This window comes from Oncorhynchus clarkii, chromosome 19 (assembly GCF_045791955.1).
Source record: "Oncorhynchus clarkii lewisi isolate Uvic-CL-2024 chromosome 19, UVic_Ocla_1.0, whole genome shotgun sequence".
In the NCBI taxonomy this organism is placed as follows: domain Eukaryota; kingdom Metazoa; phylum Chordata; class Actinopteri; order Salmoniformes; family Salmonidae; genus Oncorhynchus; species Oncorhynchus clarkii.
The window spans coordinates 14129365-14152990 of record NC_092165.1 but is presented as its reverse complement, the minus strand read 5'-3'; the positions used below and the strand labels follow the sequence as shown (position 1 = coordinate 14152990).

The window sequence follows — 23626 nt, the reverse complement described above, 5'->3', positions numbered from 1 at the left end:
TTTGATCACAGAAATAAACTCTCTGAAAGGTATTGGAAACTCTTTCAATGTTATAAATTGTTCATGTGTGAGAATATTACCCTTGTTGTTGAAAATATCAAGAACAAAGTCAATATTCCTCTCATGCCAGCTGGGGTAGAATAATGACTTATTCCTTACAGTTATGTCTGAATTATTCCACAAAAGAGCTTTATGAGGGGGAAAATTGTGCAGGAAACATATTTTCCAGGCCATTAAAGCAGGTAATCTTTCAGGAATATCATTACATTTCAGTAAAAATTGAAGACCTCCCAATGTATTACAGTTACAATAACACCTCTGACTCTCTGTGACGACACACAAAGCCACACAGCTAACTCCTGGTTTTGTCTGTGGTTTTAATAAGACACATGACTGCCACGTAGTGGCCGGGGAGGATATATTATGTCCCTCGCTTTACTGTTTTTTTTGGTCGTATGCAGCAATTTCTTCAGTTTACAGTGGCAGAGAGCACACATTTCGCAGGTTATACATATTGTTCACGGAAGTCCACCTTGGAAGACTAACTGTAGTTTGGTGAGCTCTACAGATGTTTGTTCAACAAGACAACCACACATTCACTAATATAGGCTGGGGGTTGGACCTTATTACAATTTCCAGCGTGGGAGATGTTCATGCTTGTGCTGTGTCCTACGTCCGCGTCTTTCTTTCCCCCAACGCAGTTATTAAGCCAAAACCAACGCTCCCGGTGTTCTACTACGCTCCCATTGACTAGCTGGCGTCGTCTCACTCATAGGCGATCAGCGCAGAGACAGTGACCTTCCAAGGTGTGGATGGAAAGTGTCATTTAACAATAAACTGCCTACCGTTATCATGTTTGGTAACATTTGCCCATGTATTTATTTTCAGAGTTTCAGTGATTTGTAAAAATGTCTCCGAGAACTCTGCTGAACTCCCTCAATTGAAGGTCCGCCAACCTCGGCTACTTAACGTTACAAGCTCGGTATTTGAAGTTGCTATATTATCAGTAGTAGCCTATTATCAGGTAAAAGACTATGCGTATTATTCTCAATTTCTCAAATGTTTATTAGCTAATCATTCAGTTGAATGCACTCTGCTATTGAATCTGTCTTTGAACGTTTAAGGGACGTCAAGGGCTCACTCGGTCCACGACATTATGTTATTATATTGTCAATCTTGAAACACGGGGAAATGTTATTAATCAGTGGCTGATATTTCGCGCTAGGTGATATTGACTTCCAGACTTGGAGAGCGCTCAACGCCTTGTGGAACGCCCCTCGGAATAACAAGGCGTGGTTTTGGCTTGATTGTGTTGTGGGGGAAAAGAAAGGCGCCCTACGCCTCATCTGTACAGTATCAGCTTGGCAACACAGAAGCAAAGATGAGCCAAGAAATGAAGAACGAGGCAACCCAACTGAATGGGTAACTTTTATGTGTTCCCGTTGAAGTTCGCAGCGAATTGTCAGTTGTTTGGTCGCATGCGTTTTTCAGTAGTACCAGCTAGCTAGGCTAAGGAGTAGTAGCTAGCTAGCTCCTTCAGTTCTCTGATAGCAACACACAACTTCAAGAAATACACATAGATCGCGTTTGTTGTTAGCAGCATATTCAGAAAGTCATTAGCAATGTAGCTAGCTAGTAAGATGGATAAATATATATATATATATATATATATATATATATATATATATATATATATATGTTACAGTACAGTATATTGGAATAAAGTCACATACAAGCTAGGCACATAGTTTATCGGTAGGTATACATTAAAGTTAACTTCATTGGGATCAAGGCATTTAGTGAGAGTTGTGGGAATAACGAAGAGGGAAAAGTGTGTGTGCGAGACTGGGGAGGGTTGGCAGCTTCAACTCTTTGTGTGTGTGTGTGTGGACACAGTCAGAAAAAGGATTTTCACACCTTAGAAACCGCTGTAGCTGTCCTCATTCTCAGGATAAAATATAATCTATCCTCTTCAGACATGATTTTCACTTAGTTTCCGTGCACTGTGTCTCAGTTTTATATTTAGCATCAGGTAATATCTTTCCTATTCCCCTTAGTTCCCGATCCCATCTTGGTGAAAGACATGGGGGGGATGTGTAAGATGTAGAATTATGGATCCTGCATAAGCCATGACACACACACACACACACACACACAGAGTTTCTCTTCAGCCGAAAATAGTACAATATGAATCCGTGGCCCTCAAAAAGGGATGATGTGTGTCCCACCTTTCATCCTTATTTGAGTGTGTGCCCATGGAATGGCAGCAGTGTTGGCACAGGGCATAAGCTAACGAGCAGGAGGGCAATGAGGACAAACACACACATCCCACACACACTGCTCCCAGTCCCAACCACACTGTCACTCTGACTCTGTGTCAAATGTCAAACACGAGGAGCACTCTAGCTCAACCAGTAACATGCCCTCAACTGTCTCGCACACACTTGGAGGGGTTCCCGTCGCCCAGCAGAGTGCCAGGGGCCCAGAAAGGTTAAGGGGACCTGGGCCAACCCCTGTGGCCCCAGGCCCTCTTCACCACCCCTCTTAGCTGGCTGAGGGCCCACTTTGGCTCTTTTGATCCCCCAAAATGAGCCGGTGCCTCCCAGGGCCTTTCCACAAGCTCGATAAAAGTCTCTTTGCACCGGGATTTCACGCTGTTATGAAGGCTTGAGTTCCGGATGTGGTTGATTTGAAATCTGGATGGCATTTTGAGACTGGTTGCATCAGGTTTAGCCTTCATCATAGATGTTTTTCAGTGTACGGCACACCACTGTTCTGTCTATTTTTACTAGTTCAGCCTTCGAATGTATTCAACTCTCCACCCTGCTTACGCTTGTATCACCTTCACTGATGTGAAGAATGCTTTGGCTGAAGGCCTATACCTTTTCCATGTCAACCCTCAGCCTGAACTCTTTAGGCTGCCTTCAGAGTAACTGTTGCTTGCCATCGCATTGACAGTCTGCTCATGTTCTTCTGTCCACCTCTGCTTTTGCATCCTCATCATTGCCGTGAAGAATGCTGAGGCTTTCTGCGCTTTCACTAAGCCAGGTAGCCTAATGCCTTCATTTTCAAACCTCTGTCCCCAGATAGAGCCTACGATGTAGGCCCGAGTATAGCCAGGAAAAGTCCTATTTCGACGTGCTGCTTTGAAGCGCGATGATAGCCTAATCCTCCCGCTCATTAAGCCAATAAGGAATGGGCATTTTTGGGAATTATAAATCCCAGAAGGGAGAACGCCCAGGAAGCATTATCCCATGGCATGTTATCTCTTCTCCCAGCAGCTGTACGGTTGAAAATCCAGTTTAGGAAGGCCGGCCACCATTCTGCAGAGAGGAGGACCTCTGATATGACAATCTGGTGCCTAGGAAAGCCAGTAGAGCCCAGGGGAGCGAACACACTCATCTGCATCTCATTTAAATGACTAATGTCCTGGAGGGAAGGGTGGACTGTGAGACCAGAGCAACAGCTGGCATTGGAGTAGCATAAGAGAACCATAGAATTACAATGAATTGAACTTGAGCGGCATGGGATTGGGCACTGGAATGTCTGACTGTTCTAGTCATTGTAATTCTATGTCAGCATTTGAACATATGGCAGCAGGACGATTCCAGGGTTCTGAAAGACCGCGTGAACTCCACCAGGTGTCAGGTCTCAGGTGGGGCGATTTATTAAGATTCTCGGCCGGTGCGGTGATGCTTTAATGAACGATGAGAAGGAAGACCCATCTGCACAAATTGACAACAGAAGACCTTTACGCTACCACAGCTTCCCCGGAGACCAATGCTTAATTAGATGTGTCAAGGAAGAGTCAGATGCTCTCCTTAAAAAGCTGGACCAGATTGAAAGTCTGCATTGGAAGGTGGAGGCCGACTCAACTGAAAATGTGTTTCGACGAATGTTTTATGATTAATTTCATGTATTATTCCTCTCATCTTGCTTATTAAACATTTGAACAAATCAAATCGCTACATCAACTGTAAATGATTTTACAACAGCCTCTCTAACGAGATTCTCTCGGCCTAATTAAATACAAATGCCACCTCATTTGATCAAGCCGCAATGAAAAGGCACACACAAGTAGTTTCTTTTGTCTTTTGAGAGACGACGGACCTTCTGCCCTATGATGTGGGCCCCTTCATGCGGCCGAACGCCTGGAAATGTCACTTTAAAGTTTTCCCCGTTTGACAGTCTTGCTCCGCATGCTGGCAACCATTAGCCAATTTGAAATGTAGGGACGAGATCTCCGTCTGCGCTGTGGAGGAGTTCAAAGTGTCAGACTCCGAACGTATCCCTCTTTCTCCCTCCATCTCTTTCTCTGATCCCTTCTTCATTTCTTTCGAGTCCAGTCGTGTCTGCGGGGGGGGTATAGGCGAAAGACTTCACCGATCTGGTCTTTGTAGAAAGGCAGATGTGGTGCGTTGCCGGACAGCAATGGGTCTCGATTGGCCCTATTGCCCTAGGTCGGCACTCTTTTAATTTCTTTGTCGTGTGCCAGCCAGGTGGGTAGGGTTTAATTGCCAGGTCGGAAAACGCATGGCCGAGAGATCACACCCCAAACTGTGGAGGAGCTCAAAGTATCCCTTCCTCTTCTGCTGTGTCTTTGGATCCACTTTAGAGAGTGCTTTGTAGACCGGCAGACATGGTATCTAGGCCTAGATCTATGGCACGATCCGCCCTAGGTTGGCGATGGGTAGTATTTAATTGCTGGGTACTGCTGCTTCAGTTTCCAAGGTGCTCCAGTCTGACCCAGTGGGACTTTCTGCGACTGTACCCATAATAGCTCCCGGTTCCTGTGTCTGGATCCGTAATGGTGGGTGAGTGGCCTGGAGCACAGCAGTGAAGAGAGGATATAATGGTTTTCAAAACGCGAAGAAGGTACGCTGGGATAGTGAGGGCTCTAGACAGGGGTGTTGTAATTATAAGGAGTGGGCGTCTGCTCTCCGTGGGGTTAAGACCCAGGTTTGAAGCCCTTTGAATCGATGCGTGTGAAGTGTCGGTCTGAACTTGTTTGTGTGCGGTTTGCGTTCACGCCGGCACGCGTGTTCCTTTGTAAAGGACGGAGACCGAGACGACATCATGCTGCCCTCAAGTGAAACATGCGACCGATGCCCGACTGCTCCTTTTTGACCAACGAGCATTTTGAAGATTTAATTTTTGTTTTACTCCATCCCTCCCTACCTTGTCACTTTCCTTCTATTGTCTTCTCTTATCCCGAAGACTCACCTGCTCTCCTTCCCTCATCCCCCCTCCTTTTGTCTTCTCCTTCTCCCCTTCTCTCCTCTATTTCTCTTCCTCACCTTTCTTTCGCCCATTTTTCTGACCTCCATTTTATTTTGTCTCCTTGTTTTTGTCTCCCCCCGTTCTGACGTTTTCTCCGTTTCCTTCCTTTCTCTCTATCCATCTCTTTCTCCTTTCTTCCCCTCCATTAGGACCCCGGCCTCTGGTTCTGCTCAGACGAAAAAGCGTGAGGACTACCTGGAGTGGCCTGAATATTTCATGGCTGTAGCTTTCCTGTCAGCTCAGAGAAGCAAGGATCCCAGCTCACAGGTAAACTCACACACACAGCTCAGAGAAGCATTCAAGATCCTAGGTAACATCATCACCCCCTACACCACCTCTTCATTGATCCTGACCCCCCCCCCCCAGCCCTCCAACCCGCTTTCTCTCCCTTTCTCCCTCTACCATGGCTATGTAAGGTCCACAGCCCCGCCTGTTATTAAATATTAATCCAGATGCCAGGCCCTTCGCCCTTAATGAAGCCCCCCTGCCTTTCAGATCAGGCCCTGGCACAGACGCCACTCTTTGACACTGCCGGTCAAGACGCCGGCGGGTATTTGATTGAGTTCCCAGAGTTCCCGGCTGTGGGGCAAGCACCCGGTTTGGGCGGTGGTGGGTGTTTCAAGCGGTCGGGGGCCTTAGCCCTTGTCTGCCTTAGTCAGGGATTGGTTGTCTGGTGTAGGCCTGTAAGCGCCAAGTTGGATGTCTGTTTTGATTTGTTTCGACACCTATACCCCCTGTCTGCACTGCGCTGTCTAGTTTGATGATCGACCTAGAGCTTGTTTTGAAATGGATTTCTGATCCACAGAAGTGGATGGAGAGTGAGGGATATTGGAGAAATAGAGGGGGGGGGGGGGTGGCTACAGGGCAGAGATGTTCAATACTTTTTTAATGGTTCCTAAAGTATTTGGTCAAAAAGAGATGTCTTGTGGGAAATCTGGACTATGCAGGGTTCATTAGGGAATATTTAATTATTCGATACAGCTGTATGAAAGTGTATGTGCATTGTGCACGTTAGTGTGTGTGTGTGAGTACAAAAGTCTCTCGCCCTAGCCCCGCCCCCTGTCACTCGAGCGCATTTGTTGTTGCTCGACCACGAAACACTTGCGCTCAGTAATATAAATCCACAAGCATTCTCTGATTACACTATTAGTTTGATTCTTATATCTGCAAACAGCTAGTCTGTCTTTTCTTAGCAAGTTGCCACTAAATCGTGTTAACATCTAATGCTAATTGCTAGTTATAGCTAGCTAATAAATGTATTGAGTCAGTGCAAATATAGCTAGCTATACATCCTGATACCAGTGACGGTTTAGGCCTAAATCAGCATGTTGTTTTTGCAACATGCTTCTAAACCAAAGAGTATTAGGCAAAGCATGAGTATGTTAGCTACATGAAGTAGCGAAAAGAAAACAACATTTCATGTAGCCAAAGATATTAGTGTCCCGAAGGGAACATTGACCAACACTTTGGTTCCTACCCTGTCACAATAACTCCTCCCTAGCATTTTCATTTGTTGTCATGTCAAACACTGTATGCCCACTATTATATTCTAACTATAGAATTTAAAAAGTAATAATAATATTCCATGATTCCAATAGTTCACCTAAGAGTTTTGATCAGCAATTGCAACATTTGGTTAAAAATCGCAATTGCAAATATTTGCCAATGTTGTGCAGCCCTGTGGCAGTGTGGATATGATCTCAAATTAGTGCAGAAAATGCTGAACAATTCTGAGTTGAAGTTGAATTGAACAGTATAATACAATAAGAATGTTGAGAGAGACCCATTGAAATCATCCTAGGGTCACGCACTACTCATAAATCAAATTTTGTATTTGTATAATTCAAAAACATAAAACACCGTCCAATAACGTCAAAATATGAACCACAGTTGAAGTCACTTGAAACCCTCAAAGAGTTGCAGTCTGTTTTGGAATGGGTGGCCAGTAATAAACCAGTCCTGAACATCTCTAAAACTAACAGCATTGTATTTGGTACAAATCATCCACTAAGTTCTAGACCTGAATCTGGTAATGAATGGTGTGGCTGTTGAAAAAAACATATTGATTCAATGGTTGTAAAGATGGGGAGAGGTTTGTCCGTGATAGAGATGCTCTGCTTTTTTGACACCACACTCCACAAAGCAAGTCCTGACAAAACTAGAGCCTGCAATCTTAATTATTGTCCAGTCACGTGGCCGAGTGCTGCAAGGAAAGACCTAGTTAAGCTGCAGCTGGTCCAGAACAGGTCGGCACGCCTTGCTCTTCATTGTAATCAGAGGGCTGATATAAATACTATGCATGACAGTCTCCCTTGGCTAAGAATTGAGGAGAGACTGACCGAATCACTTCTTCCTTTTTATAAGAAACATTGTTGAAAATCCCAAGTTGTTTGCATAGTCAACTTACTCACAGCCTTGACACACACACACACACACACACACACACACACACCACCAGACATGCCACCAGGGGTCTTTTCACAGTCTCCAAATCCAGAACAAATTCAAGAAAGTGTACAGTATTATATAGAGCCCTAATTGCATGGAACTCTGTTCCATCTCATATTGCTCAAATTAAGAGCAAACCTGGATTCAAAAACAGATAAAGCAACACCTCCCGGCACAACACCTCTCCCATATTTGACCTAGATAGTTTGTGTCTGTATTGATATGTAGGCTACGTGTGCGTCAAGGTCTGTCCTTGAGCTGTTCTTGTCTATTAATGTTCTGTGTTATGTCGTGTGTCATGTTCTGTGTGGACCCCATTAGCTGCTTTTGCAACAGCTAATGGGGATCCTAATGAACTACCGTCAAACATTAGAAAAATACCATGATATGCTGCCTCTGCTCCTCTGTGATAAGCTCAACCCCAGGGGAAGGAATGGGAACGGAGGGGGGAGAGACCAGTGGGGCACAGCAGGGGGTCTATGGATCCAATAATCCTCACTCCATCTCTCTCTATCCAGGTGCCCACTGACTCCACCCCTGCTGCTGGGAGTAAGTGCCTTCAGAAAGTATTCACACCTCTTGACTTGTTCCACATGTTCTGGTGTTAAAGCGTGAATTCAAACTGGATGTAATTAATTTTCTCTCTCTCACCTATCTACACACTATCCCATAATGACAAAGTGAAAAATTCGATTTCTTTATATCACAAACTCCCTAGTCCTTGCCGATGACAAGCATACCCATAACATGATGCAGCCACCACCATGCTTGAAAATATGAAGTGGTACTCAAGATATTGAATTTCCCCCAAACATAACGCTTTGTATTCGGGACATTAATTATATTTATTTGCCACAATGTTGTGGATCCATCTTCAGTTTTCTCCGATCACAGCCATTAAACTCTGTTTTAAAGTCCCCTTGGCTTTGTTGTGTAGCCTACATACCAATATGTGTGCGCGAGTGAGTGAACATGAGGTGCGTGTCTTCGACTGTCTAGAAAACCTCCCTGGTCTTTGTGGTTGAGTCTGTGTTTGAAATTGACTGATTTGACTGAGGAACCATACAGATAATTGTATGTGTGGGGTACAGAGATGAGGTAGTCATAAAAACAAATTACGTTAAACACTATTATTGCACACAGTGAGTCCATGCAACTTATTGTGACTTGTTAAGCAAATGTTTACTCCTGAACTTATTTAGCCTTGCCATAACAAAGGGGTTGAATACTTATTGACTCGAGACATTTCAGTTTTTCATTTATTAATTTGTAAACATGTCTAAAAACAATTCTACGTTGACGTTATGGAGTATTTTGTGTGTGTGTTTGTAGGCCAGTGACCGAGAATCAATTTTAAATTCTGCCTGTAACACAACTAAATGTGGAAAAAGTCAAGCGACCGAGAAAGGGAGGAAATTTCAATCACCAGCCTTCTCTAATGACCTCTCATTTCTAAACTAGTTCAGGATGTTGTCTTGTCTCCACCTCCAGGAGAGAGAGAAAGAGGTGGAGGCGATGGGGATTAGAGGAACGACAGAAAGAGAAGTTTTTAAGCCAGCCAAGCCTTCCCTGATCAAAACAGTGTGAGGATGAAACAGAGGGTTTGGAGCTTTAGTTGTCTATCCTTCCTTTATTTTCTCCTCCTCTTTCCCTCTCGGAAGAAAGGGATATCTGGCTCCGTTTCATGTCTCTCAGCGACGGGTCCTCGCGAGGCCTCTGTGTTTACAGACCGCCACGGGGGGGCCGAAGGACGAAGCTTTCGTTTTTGCCACAAACCCCCCCCCCCCCCCCCCCCCCCGTTGATATCTGACCACCTTAGTTGACGCAGTCCACCCACAAGAAAGGATGGTAGCTTATCCCTCAGCTCTCTCTCTCTCTCTCGCTCTCGCTCTCTCTCTCTCTCTCTCTCGCAGCCACTTTCTTAGTCCCCTCCCCTTCTGTCGATGTGGTCGTGTGTACGCTACAGCCTCTGTTTTAAGGCTTGGCTCTCTCGCTAGTCTCTACCCTCGTCAGATGTACCCTTCAAATAGTCCCCCCGACATTAATTCAGCAATGCTCTCTAGACAGTCTCATGTGTGCACAAAGCCAAGTCGAGACTGAACTTAATTTGATCTCTGATCTGAACAGCAACACTACGTATCATCTTTGAGCTTCGTCTGACTTTGTCTTAGTCAGTCCTGTGACACAGAGAAGGACCCTCAATCATTTCGCTCTCTCTGACTCGCTCTCTAGTCTTTTTGTCTCTCTCTGTCTCTCTGGCTGACTTTGTCTTTCACACATTTCTCTGACACACTTCTATCATTCTAACATATGAGTGATGGGGCTGGCTGGAGGGTATGGGGGGGGGGGGTTGATGTATCGATGGATGGGGTGAGGCTAGGAGAGGGGGGCGAGCGGAGGAAGGTGGTGCGTGGGTCTTTTTAAAGTGATAAGGGGCCTGGCGGAGCGTTTCTAGCCCTGATCAAAGCACAGCGTCCTGGGGAGAGCCATGGCGGGGGGTTGGCTCTCTGGGTCGTTTGATGTGTTGGAGCTATGCCAGTTCATCTGGAGAAAACCAACTAACAGTACAGTGAAGGGCAACCCTCATTGGTTGGATGACCGATCGTTATTAGAGCAGAAGTGGTTGGAGAACTCCGATGTTTTTGTGAGTTAGACTAGAATCCCTCCTGATTGCCTGTTCCACTGTGTTAGTTACGGTGGAGTAGAGGTTTTGTGCTTGCATGCGATTCCTGATAAAGTTGATGTCTTTCTCATCTCTCTCGCTCGCTCCGTCTCTAATTGGCCTAGCTCTCAGCTGGACATCCCTCTCTTCTCTCCTCTCTTCCCCAACTCTCTAAGCCACTGAACATTGACCTCACTTTTCATTCCAAGTTGCTCTGCCTCTACTTGCATAAATGTTAAACTCTTAGGCCTACATGCTTGGCTAGATTGGGTAGGAAAATATTTTCTCACCCAAATACCTCATGCTTTGCCGTTTGTTTTTGAGGGGGACCAATGGTACTCCCAGTCACATCTTCTAGCCTAGATGCACACAGAGAAATAATATGTGCACTCTGTCTGAAAGTTAAATGAACTCTCTCTCTGTCTCTCTCTCCGTCTCTCTCTCTCTCTCTGTCTCTCTCTCTCTCTGTCTCTCTCTCTGTCTCTCTCTCTGTCTCTCTCTCTGTCTCTCTCTCTGTCTCTCTGTCTCTGTCTCTCTGTCTCTCTCTGTCTCTCTCTCTCTCTGTCTCTCTCTGTCTCTCTCTCTCTGTCTGTCTCTCTCTCTCTGCTAGGTTGGAGCATGTATTGTTAACCAGGATAATAAGATAGTGGGCATCGGCTACAACGGCATGCCCAACGGCTGTGATGATGACCTGCTACCCTGGTCCCGCTCTGCCAACGACAGACTGGATACCAAATATCCCTACGGTAGGATCTCCCTAGCAACATCGCCATGGTACCACAGTCCACTACCAAGTATCCTTATGGTAGGATCTCCCTAGCAACATCACTGTAGTACCACAGTCCACTACCAAGTATCCTTATGGTAGGATCTCCCTAGGGACATCAAATCAAATTTATTCTAGGGAAAAACTCCCTAGAAAGGCCAAAACCTAGGAAGAAACCTAGAGAGGAACCAGGCTATGTGGGGTGGCCAGTCCTCTTCTGGCTGTGCCGGGTGGAGATTATAACAAAACATGGTCAAGATGTTCAAATGTTCATAGATGACCAGCATGGTCGAATAATAATAAGGCAGAATAGTTGAAACTGGAGCAGCAGCACAGTCAGGTGGACTGGGGACAGCAAGGAGTCATCATGTCAGGTATTCCTGGGGCATGGTCCTAGGGCTCAGGTCCTCCGAGAGAGAGAAAGAAAGAGAGAATTAGAGAGAGCATATGTGGGATGGCCAGTCCTCTTCTGGCTGTGCCGGGTGGAGATTATAACAGAACATGGCCAAGATGTTCAAATGTTCATAAATGACCAGCATGGTCGAATAATAATAAGGCAGAACAGTTGAAACTGGAGCAGCAGCACAGCCAGCCAGAGAGAAAGAGAGAAGGAGAGAATTAGAGAACGCACACTTAGATTCACACAGGACACCGAATAGGACAGGAGAAGTACTCCAGATATAACAAACTGACCCTAGCCCCCCGACACATAAACTACTGCAGCATAAATACTGGAGGCTGAGACAGGAGGGGTCAGGAGACACTGTGGCCCACTCCGAGGACACCCCCGAACAGGGCCAAACAGGAAGGATATAACCCCACCCACTTTGCCAAAGCACAGCCCCCACACCACTAGAGGGATATCTTCAACCACCAACTTACCATCCTGAGACAAGGCTGAGTATAGCCCACAAAGACCTCCGCCACGGCACAACCCAAGGGGGGGGGGGGGCGCCAACCAAGACAGGATGACCACATCAGTGACTCAACCCACTCAGGTGACGCACCCCCTCCAGGGACGGCATGAGAGAGCCCCAGTAAAGCCAGTGACTCAGCCCCTGTAATAGGGTTAGAGGCAGAGAATCCCAGTGGAAAGAGGGGAACCGACCAGGCAGAGACAGCAAGGGCGGTTCGTTGCTCCAGAGCCTTTCCGTTCACCCTCCCACTCCTGGGCCAGACTACACTCAATCATATGACCCACTGAAGAGATGAGTCTTCAGTAGAGACTTAAAGGTTGAGACCGAGTTTGCGTCTCTGACATGGGTAGGCAGACCGTTCCATAAAAATGGAGCTCTATAGGAGAAAGCCCTGCCTCCAGCTGTTTGCTTAAAAATTCTAGGGACAATTAGGAGGCCTGCGTCTTGTGACCGTAGCGTACGTGTAGGTATGTACGGCAGGACCAAATCAGAGAGATAGGTAGGAGCAAGCCCATGTAATGCTTTGTAGGTTAGCAGTAAAACCTTGAAATCAGCCCTTGCTTTGACAGGAAGCCAGTGTAGAGAGGCTAGCACTGGAGTAATATGATCAAATTTTTTGGTTCTAGTCAGGATTCTAGCAGCCGTATTTAGCACTAACTGAAGTTTATTTAGTGCTTTATCCGGGTAGCCGGAAAGTAGAGCATTGCAGTAGTCTAACCTGGAAGTGACAAAAGCATGGATTAATTTTTCTGCATCATTTTTGGACAGAAAGTTTCTGATTTTTGCAATGTTACGTAGATGGAAAAAAGCTGTCCTTGAAATGGTCTTGATATGTTCTTCAAAAGAGAGATCAGGGTCCAGAGTAACGCCGAGGTCCTTCACAGTTTTATTTGAGACGACTGTACAACCATTAAGATTAATTGTCAGATTCAACAGAAGATCTCTTTGTTTCTTGGGACCTAGAACAAGCATCTCTGTTTTGTCCGAGTTTAAAAGTAGAAAGTTTGCAGCCATCCACTTCCTTATGTCTGCAACACATTCTTCTAGCAAGGGCAATTTTGGGGCTTCACCATGTTTAATTGAAATGTACAGCTGTGTGTCATCCGCATAGCAGTGAAAGTTAACATTATGTTTTCGAATAACATCCCCAAGAGGTAAAATATATAGTGAAAACAATAGTGGTCCTAAAACGGAACCTTGAGGAACACCGAAATTTACAGTTGATTTGTCAGAGGACAAACCATTCACAGAGACAAACTGATATCTTTCCGACAGATAAGATCTAAACCAGGCCAGAACTTGTCCGTATAGACCAATTTGGGTTTCCAATCTCTCCAAAAGAATGTGGTGATCGATGGTATCAAAAGCAGCACTAAGGTCTAGGAGCACGAGGACAGATGCAGAGCCTCGGTCCGATGCCATTAAAATGTAATTTACCACCTTCACAAGTGCCGTCTCAGTGCTATGATGGGGTCTAAAACCACTCAGGACAACTGAGCTTTGAAGGAATACGCAGATTTAAGGAGGAGTCCGTAATTTGCTTTCTAATAATCTTAATCTTTTCCTCAAAGAAGTTCATGAATTTATCACTGCTAAAGTGAAAGTCATCCTCTCTTGGGGATTGCTGCTTTTTAGTTAGCTTTGCGACAGTATCAAAAAGGAATTTCGGATTGTTCTTATTTTCCTCAATTAAGTTAGAAAAATAGGATGATCGAGCAGCAGTAAGGGCTCTTCGGTACTGCACAGTACTGTCTTTCCAAGCTAGTCGGAAGACTTCCAGTTTGGTGTGGCGCCATTTCCGTTCCAATTTTCTGGAAGCTTGCTTCAGAGCTCGGGTATTTTCTGTGTACCAGGGAGCTAGTTTCTTATGAGAAATGTTTTTAGTTTTTAGGGGTGCAACTGCATCTAGGGTATTGCGCAAGGTTAAGTTGAGTTCCTCAGTTAGGTGGTTAACTGATTTTTGTCCTCTGGCGTCCTTGGGTAGACAGAGGGAATCTGGAAGGACATCAAGGAATCTTTGTGTTGTCTGTGAATTTATAGCATGACTTTTGATGATCCTTGGTTGGGGTCTGAGCAGATTATTTGTTGCAATTGCAAACGTAATAAAATGGTGGTCCGATAGTCCAGGATTATGAGGAAAAACATTAAGATCCACAACATTTATTCCATGGGACAAAACTAGGTCCAGCGTATGACTGTGACAGTGAGTGGGTCCAGAGACATGTTGGACAAAACCCACTGAGTCGATGATGGCTCCAAAAGCCTTTTGGAGTGGGTCTGTGGACTTTTCCATGTGAATATTAAAGTCACCAAAGATTAGAAAATTATCCGCTATGACTACAAGGTCCGATAGGAATTCAGGGAACTCAGTGAGGAACGCTGTATATGGCCCAGGAGGCCTGTAAACAGTAGCTATAAAAAGTGATTGAGTAGGCTGCATAGATTTCATGACTAGAAGCTCAAAAGACGTCATTTTTTTTTTTGTAAATTGAAATTTGCTATCGTAAATGTTAGCAACACCTCCGCCTTTGCGGGATGCACAGGGGATATGGTCACTAGTGTAGCCAGGAGGTGAGGCCTCATTTAACACAGTAAATTCATCAGGCTTAAGCCATGTTTCAGTCAGGCCAATCACATAAAGATTATGATCAGTGATTAGTTCATTGACTATAATTGCCTTTGAAGTAAGGGATCTAACATTAAGTAGCCCTATTTTGAGATGTGAGGTATCATGATCTCTTTCAATAATGACAGGAATGGAGGTGGTCTTTATCCTAGTGAGATTGCTAAGGCGAACACCGCCATGTTTAGTTTTGCCCAACCTAGGTCGAGGCACAGACACGGTCTCAATGGTGATAGCTGAGCTGACTACACTGACTGTGCTAGTGGCAGACTCCACTATGCTGGCTAACAGCCTGCTGCCTGGCCTGCACCCTATTTCATTGTGGAGCTAGAGGAGTTAGAGCCCTGTCTATGTTGGTAGATAAAATGAGAGCACCCCTCCAGCTAGGATGGAGTCCGTCACTCCTCAGCAGGTCAGGCTTGGTCCTGTTTGTGGGTGAGTCCCAGAAAGAGGGCCAATTATCTACAAATTCTATCTTTTGGGAGGGGCAGAAAACAGTTTTCAACCAGCGATTGAGTTGTGAGACTCTGCTGTAGAGCTCATCACTCCCCCTAACTGGGAGGGGGCCAGAGACAATTACTCGATGCCGACACATCTTTCTAGCTGATTTACACGCAGAAGCTATGTTGCGCTTGGTGATCTCTGACTGTTTCATCCTAACATCGTTGGTGCCGACGTGGATAACAATATCTCTATACTCTCTACACTCGCCAGTTTTAGCTTTAGCCAGCACCATCTTCAGATTAGCCTTAACGTCGGTAGCCCTGCCCCCCGGTAAACAGTGTATGATCGCTGGGTGATTCGTTTTAAGTCTAATACTGCGGGTAATGGAGTCGCCAATGACTAGAGTTTTCAATTTGTCAGAGCTAATGGTGGGAAGCTTCGGCGTCTCAGACCCCGTAACGGGAGGAGTAGAGACCAGAGAAGACTTGGCCTCTGACTCCAACCCGCTGCTTAATGGGGAAAACCGGTTGAAAGTTTCTGTCGGCTGAATGAGCGACACCGGTTGAGCGTTCCTACAGCATTTCCTTCCAGAAACCGTGAGAAAGTTGTCCGGCTGCGGGGACTGTGCCAGGGGATTTATACTACTATCTGTACTTACTGGTGGCACAGACGCGGTTTCATCCTTTCCTACACTGACATTACCCTTGCCTAGCGATTGCGTCTGAAGCTGGGCTTGTAGCACAGCTATCCTCGCCGTAAGGCGAGTACAGCGACTGCAATTAGAAAGCATCATGTTAATGTTACTACTTAGCTTCGGCTGTTGGAGGTCCTGACGAACCGTGTCCAGATAAAGCGTCCGGAGTGAAAAAGTTGAGTAGGAAAAAACAAAAATATAAACGGTAATTAAAAAGTAAAAACCGTAAATTTGTCAGGTAGCAAAACAGGTTGGCAACAAAACGCACAGCAACTCAAAAACAAGTCTGCAAGTCGTGACATCACTATAGTACCACAGTCCACTACCAAGTATCCTTATGGTAGGATCTCCCTAGGGACATCACTATAGTACCACAGTCCACTACCAAGTATCCTTATGGTAGGATCTCCCTAGGGACATCACTATAGTACCACAGTCCACTACCAAGTATCCTTATGGTAGGATCTCCCTAGGGACATCACTATAGTACCACAGTCCACTACCAAGTATCCTTATGGTAGGATCTCCCTAGGGACATCACTATAGTACCACAGTCCACTACCAAGTATCCTTATGGTAGGATCTCCCTAGGGACATCACTATAGTACCACAGTCCACTACCAAGTATCCTTATGGTAGGATCTCCCTAGGGACATCACTATAGTACCACAGTCCACTACCAAGTATCCTTATGGTAGGATCTCCCTAGTAACATCACTGTAGTACCACAGTCCACTACCAAGTATCCTTATGGTAGGATCTCCCTAGGGACATCACTATAGTACCACAGTCCACTACCAAGTATCCTTATGGTAGGATCTCCCTAGGGACATCACTATAGTACCACAGTCCACTACCAAGTATCCTTATGGTAGGATCTCCCTAGGGACATCACTATAGTACCACAGTCCACTACCAAGTATCCTTATGGTAGGATCTCCCTAGTAACATCACTGTAGTACCACAGTCCACTACCAAGTATCCTTATGGTAGGATCTCCCTAGGGACATCACTATAGTACCACAGTCCACTACCAAGTATCCTTATGGTAGGATCTCCCTAGGGACATCACTATAGTACCACAGTCCACTACCAAGTATCCTTATGGTAGGATCTCCCTAGGGACATCACTATAGTACCACAGTCCACTACCAAGTATCCTTATGGTAGGATCTCCCTAGGGACATCACTATAGTACCACAGTCCACTACCAAAAAAATCCAACAGCGTTGCAGTTCATAAACCGGTGCGCCTGGTACCTACTACCACACCCCATTCAAAGGCACTTCAATCTTTTGTCTTGCCCATTCACCCTCTGAATGACACAATCCATGTCTCAATTGTCTCGAGGCTTAAAAATCCTTGTTTAACCTGTCTCCTCCCCGTCATCTACACTGATTGAAGTGGATTTAACAAGTGACATCAATAAGTGGTCATAGCTTTCACCTGGTTAGTCTGTCATGGAAAGAGCAGGTGTTCTTAATGTTTTGTATACTCAGTGTATGCTGGTTCCATAACTTGATGTAAGCCAGAACTAGGTTGAAACAGTATGAGCTTTCCTTGAAATACTTGGAGCATTTGAAGGGAATAATAAAGCATTTGAAGGGAAATGAAGGTTTGAACACAGGCCTGGGCAACATGCCGTCCACTTCAGCAGCTCGTGAACTGTGAACCCCAACTGACATGCTGCTAGGCCATAATCACACTAGCCACTTGAACAGCACTAGCCAGTCCAACATGTGACGTGTGTGCGGCGATCGACTCCTGCCTTCTCACCCCCCCGATAACCCTCTCTCTCGCACTCGAGACAGACGCTAGGCTCCATCTGTCTGGGCCTGCCGAGGCCGTCTTTTTTTTCTTCCTCACAGGACCACATGGTGTGCTTTTTCACACTCATCTTCACTCTCGCTCTCTCTCACCTCACCTCGTAGTTGCCTCTCATTACAGTGCACAGCCTCTTTCAAACCAGACAAGCCCTTAACAATAAGCAGTAGCAGGTCATCTGTTGTTACTTAAGGCAGTTATTTATTTTTTTACGGGCGAAACAAGCATCGCGCTCAGACAACAGCTGAGGCCAACAAGGAAGAGAGCGACTACTCGGCAGCACAGATGGGGTTTAATGTAACACCGGAGATGGAGGCCGGTGCTCTTAACCCCAACGAGCAGGAAGGGAAAGGAGAGAGATGTTTTTTTGCGTGCAGTTGTCATGGAAACCAGGTAGTTTGAGGGTGAAATGAGAGCGGATGGAAAATACATGTATTTCTTCGAAAACGATAGACTAGCTGGATGGAAGATGGAATGCTCTCCTATCTGTTTCTTCTTCTGAGAGCGAGAGAGAGAGAGAGAGCGTTTACAGTGAAATGATTCAGTAGCTGTACCTCTGTTCTACAAGGACATCTTGATTCTTGTCTCAGCCCTTGGAAGTCTGAACTAGAAGAAGTGACACAGTTTCACCTGAAGAGGGCGCTGGAGACTACAACTTCCAGTTAGTCTCCTTGCCCTCTCAAAGCTCACAGAGCGAATATACACATACACACACACACACACACACACACAAGCTAGAGGGAACTTGCTACTAGCGTTTTCTCTCCCAACTTATGATTTTAATGACGATATTAGCTCCGACTCTGGCAACCATGACTGGCATATTTTCAACGTTTCTAGTTGTTGCTGTGAACCAAATGATCAGTGAATATTTTTTGTTGTTGTGTGTGTGTGTGTGTAAACCACATTAGTAGTGCAGCTGTGCCTCTCGTACCAGACGCTATTCTAATCAGGTCCTGATCTATTAAGTGTTCTGGTTGGTTTGAAATGTAGAAAAGTTTGAGTTGTAAGTCTTGAGAGCTCATGATAGGTAACAGGACCAGTGGGGGCAGTTAGTTTGTGAAGTGAAACGATTACATCCCTAGTACATACGGACTTACTAATCATATGCAATTATAACCTGTTAGAGATACCTAGGGTGGCCGGACGTCCCCGGTTTCCGCTGACAGTCCCCGGTTTTGGTGGCCTGTCCCCTTAAAATGTCCTCGTTGGACCTTTTGTCTAAGAAGGTTTGATCGGCGATGCGTTGTAACCATCTCATGAATAACCATGGCCAGAAAGTGTCTCCAACAGCATAGGCTACCAGACTTGGGTAGTTTTTGAATTACTAGATGGGCTAAGATGAAGAACTGGAGGGGTAATTCATTTTGTGTTTTACAATTCAATTATTTGAAAGAACTATAGCGAAAATTGATAGTTAATTATAGTTGATAGTTAATTATAGTTATTATTTTCGCGCGGTTAAACATAAATAAAATTCCCACTTTTTAATTTCCTAAATCCGGTCACCTTACCCAGGGCTTTTCTTTCAGAGCCATACTTTTTAATTTCCTAAATCCGGTCACCTTACCCAGGGCTTTTCTTTCAGAGCCATACTTTTTAATTTCCTAAATCCGGTCACCTTACCCAGGGCTTTTCTTTCAGAGCCATACTTTTTAATTTCCTAAATCCGGTCACCTTACCCAGGGCTTTTCTTTCAGAGCCATACTTTTTAATTTCCTAAATCCGGTCACCTTACCCAGGGCTTTTCTTTCAGAGCCATACTTTTTAATTTCCTAAATCCGGTCACCTTACCCAGGGCTTTTCTTTCAGAGTCATACTTTTTAATTTCCTAAATCCGGTCACCTTACCCAGGGCTTTTCTTTCAGAGCCATACTTTTTAATTTCCTAAATCCGGTCACCTTACCCAGGGCTTTTCTTTCAGAGTCATACTTTTTAATTTCCTAAATCCGGTCACCTTACCCAGGGCTTTTCTTTCAGAGCCATACTTTTTAATTTCCTAAATCCGGTCACCTTACCCAGGGCTTTTCTTTCAGAGTCATACTTTTTAATTTCCTAAATCCGGTCACCTTACCCAGGGCTTTTCTTTCAGAGCCATACTTTTTAATTTCCTAAATGCGGTCACCTTACCCAGGGCTTTTCTTTCAGAGTCATACTTTTTAATTTCCTAAATCCGGTCACCTTACCCAGGGCTTTTCTTTCACAGTCATACTTTTTAATTTCCTAAATCCGGTCACCTTACCTAGGGCTTTTCTTTCGGAGCCATACTTTTTACTGCAATCGTATACAGTATTGAATTTAATTGTTTATATACAGTGTAGGCCACTTTGGGGAACTCTGGGGGGGGGGGGGGGAGCTAGACTATTCTGAATGCTATGGGGACAAGGCCCACTGGGAGAGTTATGGAGGGGGAGCCAGGGCTGAGGGCACAGTTGGCAGACTGTGGGCAGCAGATGCCAGCGTGGGAGACTATCACCGGTTGCCATGGCGAGGGTGTGAAGAGGCAAAGCACTAAGAGCGTTTTGTCAATTTTTTGGGGGGAGGGCTGATCTTTTAAACTCTTCCTGACCCTACAAAGTGTGTGTCTCAGATAAATGACTTACTACCTCTATAATATCACAATATGTTGCATTGTCCCACTTTGTTCAACTAGAGGGAATGAATGATCATACTATAATATACAGAGAAGGACAGTATATTCAACACGATCAATACTGCGTCCACCCTTTTCTAAAAGCTCATTCAGAAAACCCTCATCCCTTTAAGCCCAGTAACTATTGTCTCTCTCTGTTCTGTAGATTAAGCATTCTTTAAGTACTGTTATTAAAGAGAATGAGAGGAAACCCAACCGCTCCCTAGGCAGTGACTCTCTCTCACAGACACACACACACAGCAAAACTATCCAGGAATGATAGAAACTCGCTCGTCTGCCCGTAACTCTGTTCTGCTCCCAACCCGGTTCGTTCCTAATGCCAAATTCGTACCCATTCTTTTCCCTACCAACACACAGGAATAGCCATGTAATTGCTTGAGCCGATGTAGCAAAGTTAACGGATCTCTATTTGTCTGCTGTGTCGGTTGGCTCTACAGCCTCTCTCCCACTGGCACACTCTTGCTTTTGTTTTTGCTCTCCCTCTTTCTCTCTCCCTCAATCTCTTTTCTCCGCCTTCCCTCCCTACGCCCCCCCCCCCCCCCCCCCCTCCCCCTTCTCTAGTCTCCTCAGGGTTGTGGCATCTCTGGCTAGGGGCCAGGCACTCTCTCTGGTGTCCCCTGGCAGCGGAGACAGAATCTATGTTCCAAGTGACACCCTATTCCCTGCATATTGCACTACTTTTGGCCAGGGCCTATGGGGAATTGGGTGCAATTTGAGAGGCAGACAGAATCTAGTGGAGCTTTAGAAGTCACATGACTCGACAAGCCTGTGGGAATCTGGAAAGACGTGCGTCTTAAATCAGGGTGACTGGCTCATAGGCTGCAGTGCCGCAATACTTTGTGCTGCAGTGGTTATATTAGCGCATTTTGTTTTTGTGTGAGTGTGTTGACTCTGGGAGAGAGTCCGAATACCCATAGTTGCTTCCTAAATAGTATGCAGAAAAAAATTGACATTTTTGAAAATCGAGTATCATTTTATTGTCCGGATGTCATACTCATGTTGTCTTTGACAAAAGCTGATCATTAGGTAAGGGGATGAGCTACCGAAAATCAGCGAATAGCCCGAAACAACGCAATGGCGCGTTTTCAGTAGGCGAAAGTGTTTTATATTATGTGAATTTTTGAAAATCGGGATGGTTTAAACGCCAGGATGTTATACTCATCTCAGTTCTTTATCTAGTGGGATTAGATGCACACTTTCCCACAATGCATTGGAAGAGGTGGGCTGCGAGTGACAGGCCCTAGTTCTCTCCAAGTAGCCAAACAACTAGGCTACTTAATTGGGAAGATGCCCGAATAGCGAAGTTTCTGCGGCGGTGTTCAAATGTAGTCTAAGTAGATGTTGTGATCCTTAAAATGATTGAGTATTGCATCGTAGACTACATCTTTGAAAAAAAAAATTATAATATTTTTTTTAAGTCGATTTTGGTTTTCTCATTTGAAAAGTTTTTCTTTTTCTCTTGGCCTTCTAAACCATCTTTGGATTTCTGACAATGTCGGCACCAGGGACAAGCCTTAGCAGTCATTCTGATCTCGTTCCCAATGACCAGTGCTTTAGTTTACCATGTTGCTGCCCAGCGGTTCTGAATGTGCCATACACCCGATTTGAACAGTTCAAGTGTTGGTGTGTCCTAGGCTATTTGATTTATGTTAAATATGTTCAAGTGGAAAATATTTACCTACAGTATAGGTTGAATGTGATGGTCTGCTTATAACCAGCCTGAGTAGACCTATAACTCCATACCTATTCCATTCAGAGTTTAGAGAAATTAATCAAATTGGAAGTGAGCTATTATCAGGCTGCTTAATGTGATTGCATGTCTGTTGAATTTTGAAAAATCCACCCGCACTCGGCCCCGCCCCACCTACTCAACCAGTCAGGAGCCGCGACCGCCGCGGCATACTGCATACTTTTTTACTAAACAGTCCGTGCTAAATAGTATGCGACGATGAGTACATGCATTTTGCAGTTTAAGCATGTAGTACGCTAGTGTGGGTATTCAGACACTGTGTGTGTTTTTTAAAAATTTTTACATTTCTTAAATTTTTTTAAGGTGCATGCAAATACAATGCTCCGTGTTGGTTGGCAGGTGGCCAATCTTGACCTCTGACCTCTCAATAGCTTCTCTAATTGGCTACAGTGGTCAGAGAGCACCTAACTGACCATCTGCCAGAACACACACACACACACTGACTTTGCATGTGTACAGTTTCTCTTACCTAATAGCCCAAGGCCTACTACTACTGATATTACAATTGTAGTCTTATAGAAACTTCTACAGGGCTTATAGGTTGACAGTCCTAACCCTTCAGTGCACTCCAGTCTATCCTCTCAATTCCAGACCCCTCCCTCTCTGGCTTCCTACAGAAACCCTATACACTATGCCATTGGGTCACTGGCAGCCCAACATCCACATGTAATTGGCTACAGTTGTTCCAGAATATTCCATTCCAACATTCCCAGACAGACTGTAGGTTAGACACATTACCGTTTCATCACAGCATTTTTCTAATGGCCACGGGAACCAGAGAAGGAATCTCCTGAGTTCAGGAGAGAGGGTTCTACCCCAAAAAAATCTGGAAAGTCAAACTAACGGCCCAGTTATTAATTTTTGAAGTAGTTCTTTTTGAAATCTTTGAATTTCACCGGTAATTGAAAGCAGTTTGAGTTGAGTCCTGAAGCTTTGTGTGTGTGTGTGTGGAGATACCTGAAGCTTTAAGGATGTCTCCAGTTAATATGCAGAGGTTAGGGGGGGGTTGCTTAGTTTGGAGGACAGAGAGGGAGAGCAACCGCTGAAAGTAAATGAGTTGGCGAACCTCCAGACAGCCCTTTTTTTTTACATTCAAAGGATGTAGGCCTATTTCTTCCTCCAGTCCACTTCAGAATAATTGAAAAGGTTTTTAGAGAAACACCCTAGTCTCTCCTGTCTAGTTTCTCCCTACCTCTCTCCAAGCTCTTTCATAAAGATACGTTTCTGTTTTTTGCAGATGGGCAACGCATTGTGCATAGCTGTGACGCAGATATGCCCAAGTCTTCTCGTGCTGTTAGCAAAGCTAGGTGACGAATCACTTATTTCCCCTAATCTCTTTCTCTCCCACTCTTTCTGGCCAATGGGTCTCTCTCTCTCTCTCTCTCCCCTCTTCCTCGCTCTTACGCTCTCTGCTCTGCATCCTCTTCTCGTTACAAAAATATAATGAGGTTCTTTCTATCTTCAAACTCAAGATTTCTTCTTCTCCTCATCTCCCATCCAGGGGTATCTTAAAAGCCCTCTTAGGGTTGCCACTATCCAGGTCCTTGTCTACATTTGCTGCCCAG

The 23626-nt window shown here is 45.0% G+C and overlaps 1 protein-coding gene across 2 annotated transcripts in view; it reads left to right on the top strand.

Annotated features, from left to right (window-relative positions):
• The first annotated feature begins 1295 nt into the window (after nucleotides 1-1295).
• LOC139374131 (deoxycytidylate deaminase-like) overlaps nucleotides 1296-23626 on the top strand; it is a 46623-nt gene continuing 24292 nt past the window's right edge. For both annotated transcript variants that reach the window (XM_071115132.1, XM_071115131.1), the window contains exons 1-3: nucleotides 1296-1422; nucleotides 5430-5547; nucleotides 11001-11136. In XM_071115132.1, the coding sequence (XP_070971233.1) occupies nucleotides 1382-1422; nucleotides 5430-5547; nucleotides 11001-11136 (295 nt within the window). In that variant the 5' untranslated portion in view covers nucleotides 1296-1381. The remainder of the gene's footprint in view (nucleotides 1423-5429; nucleotides 5548-11000; nucleotides 11137-23626) is intronic.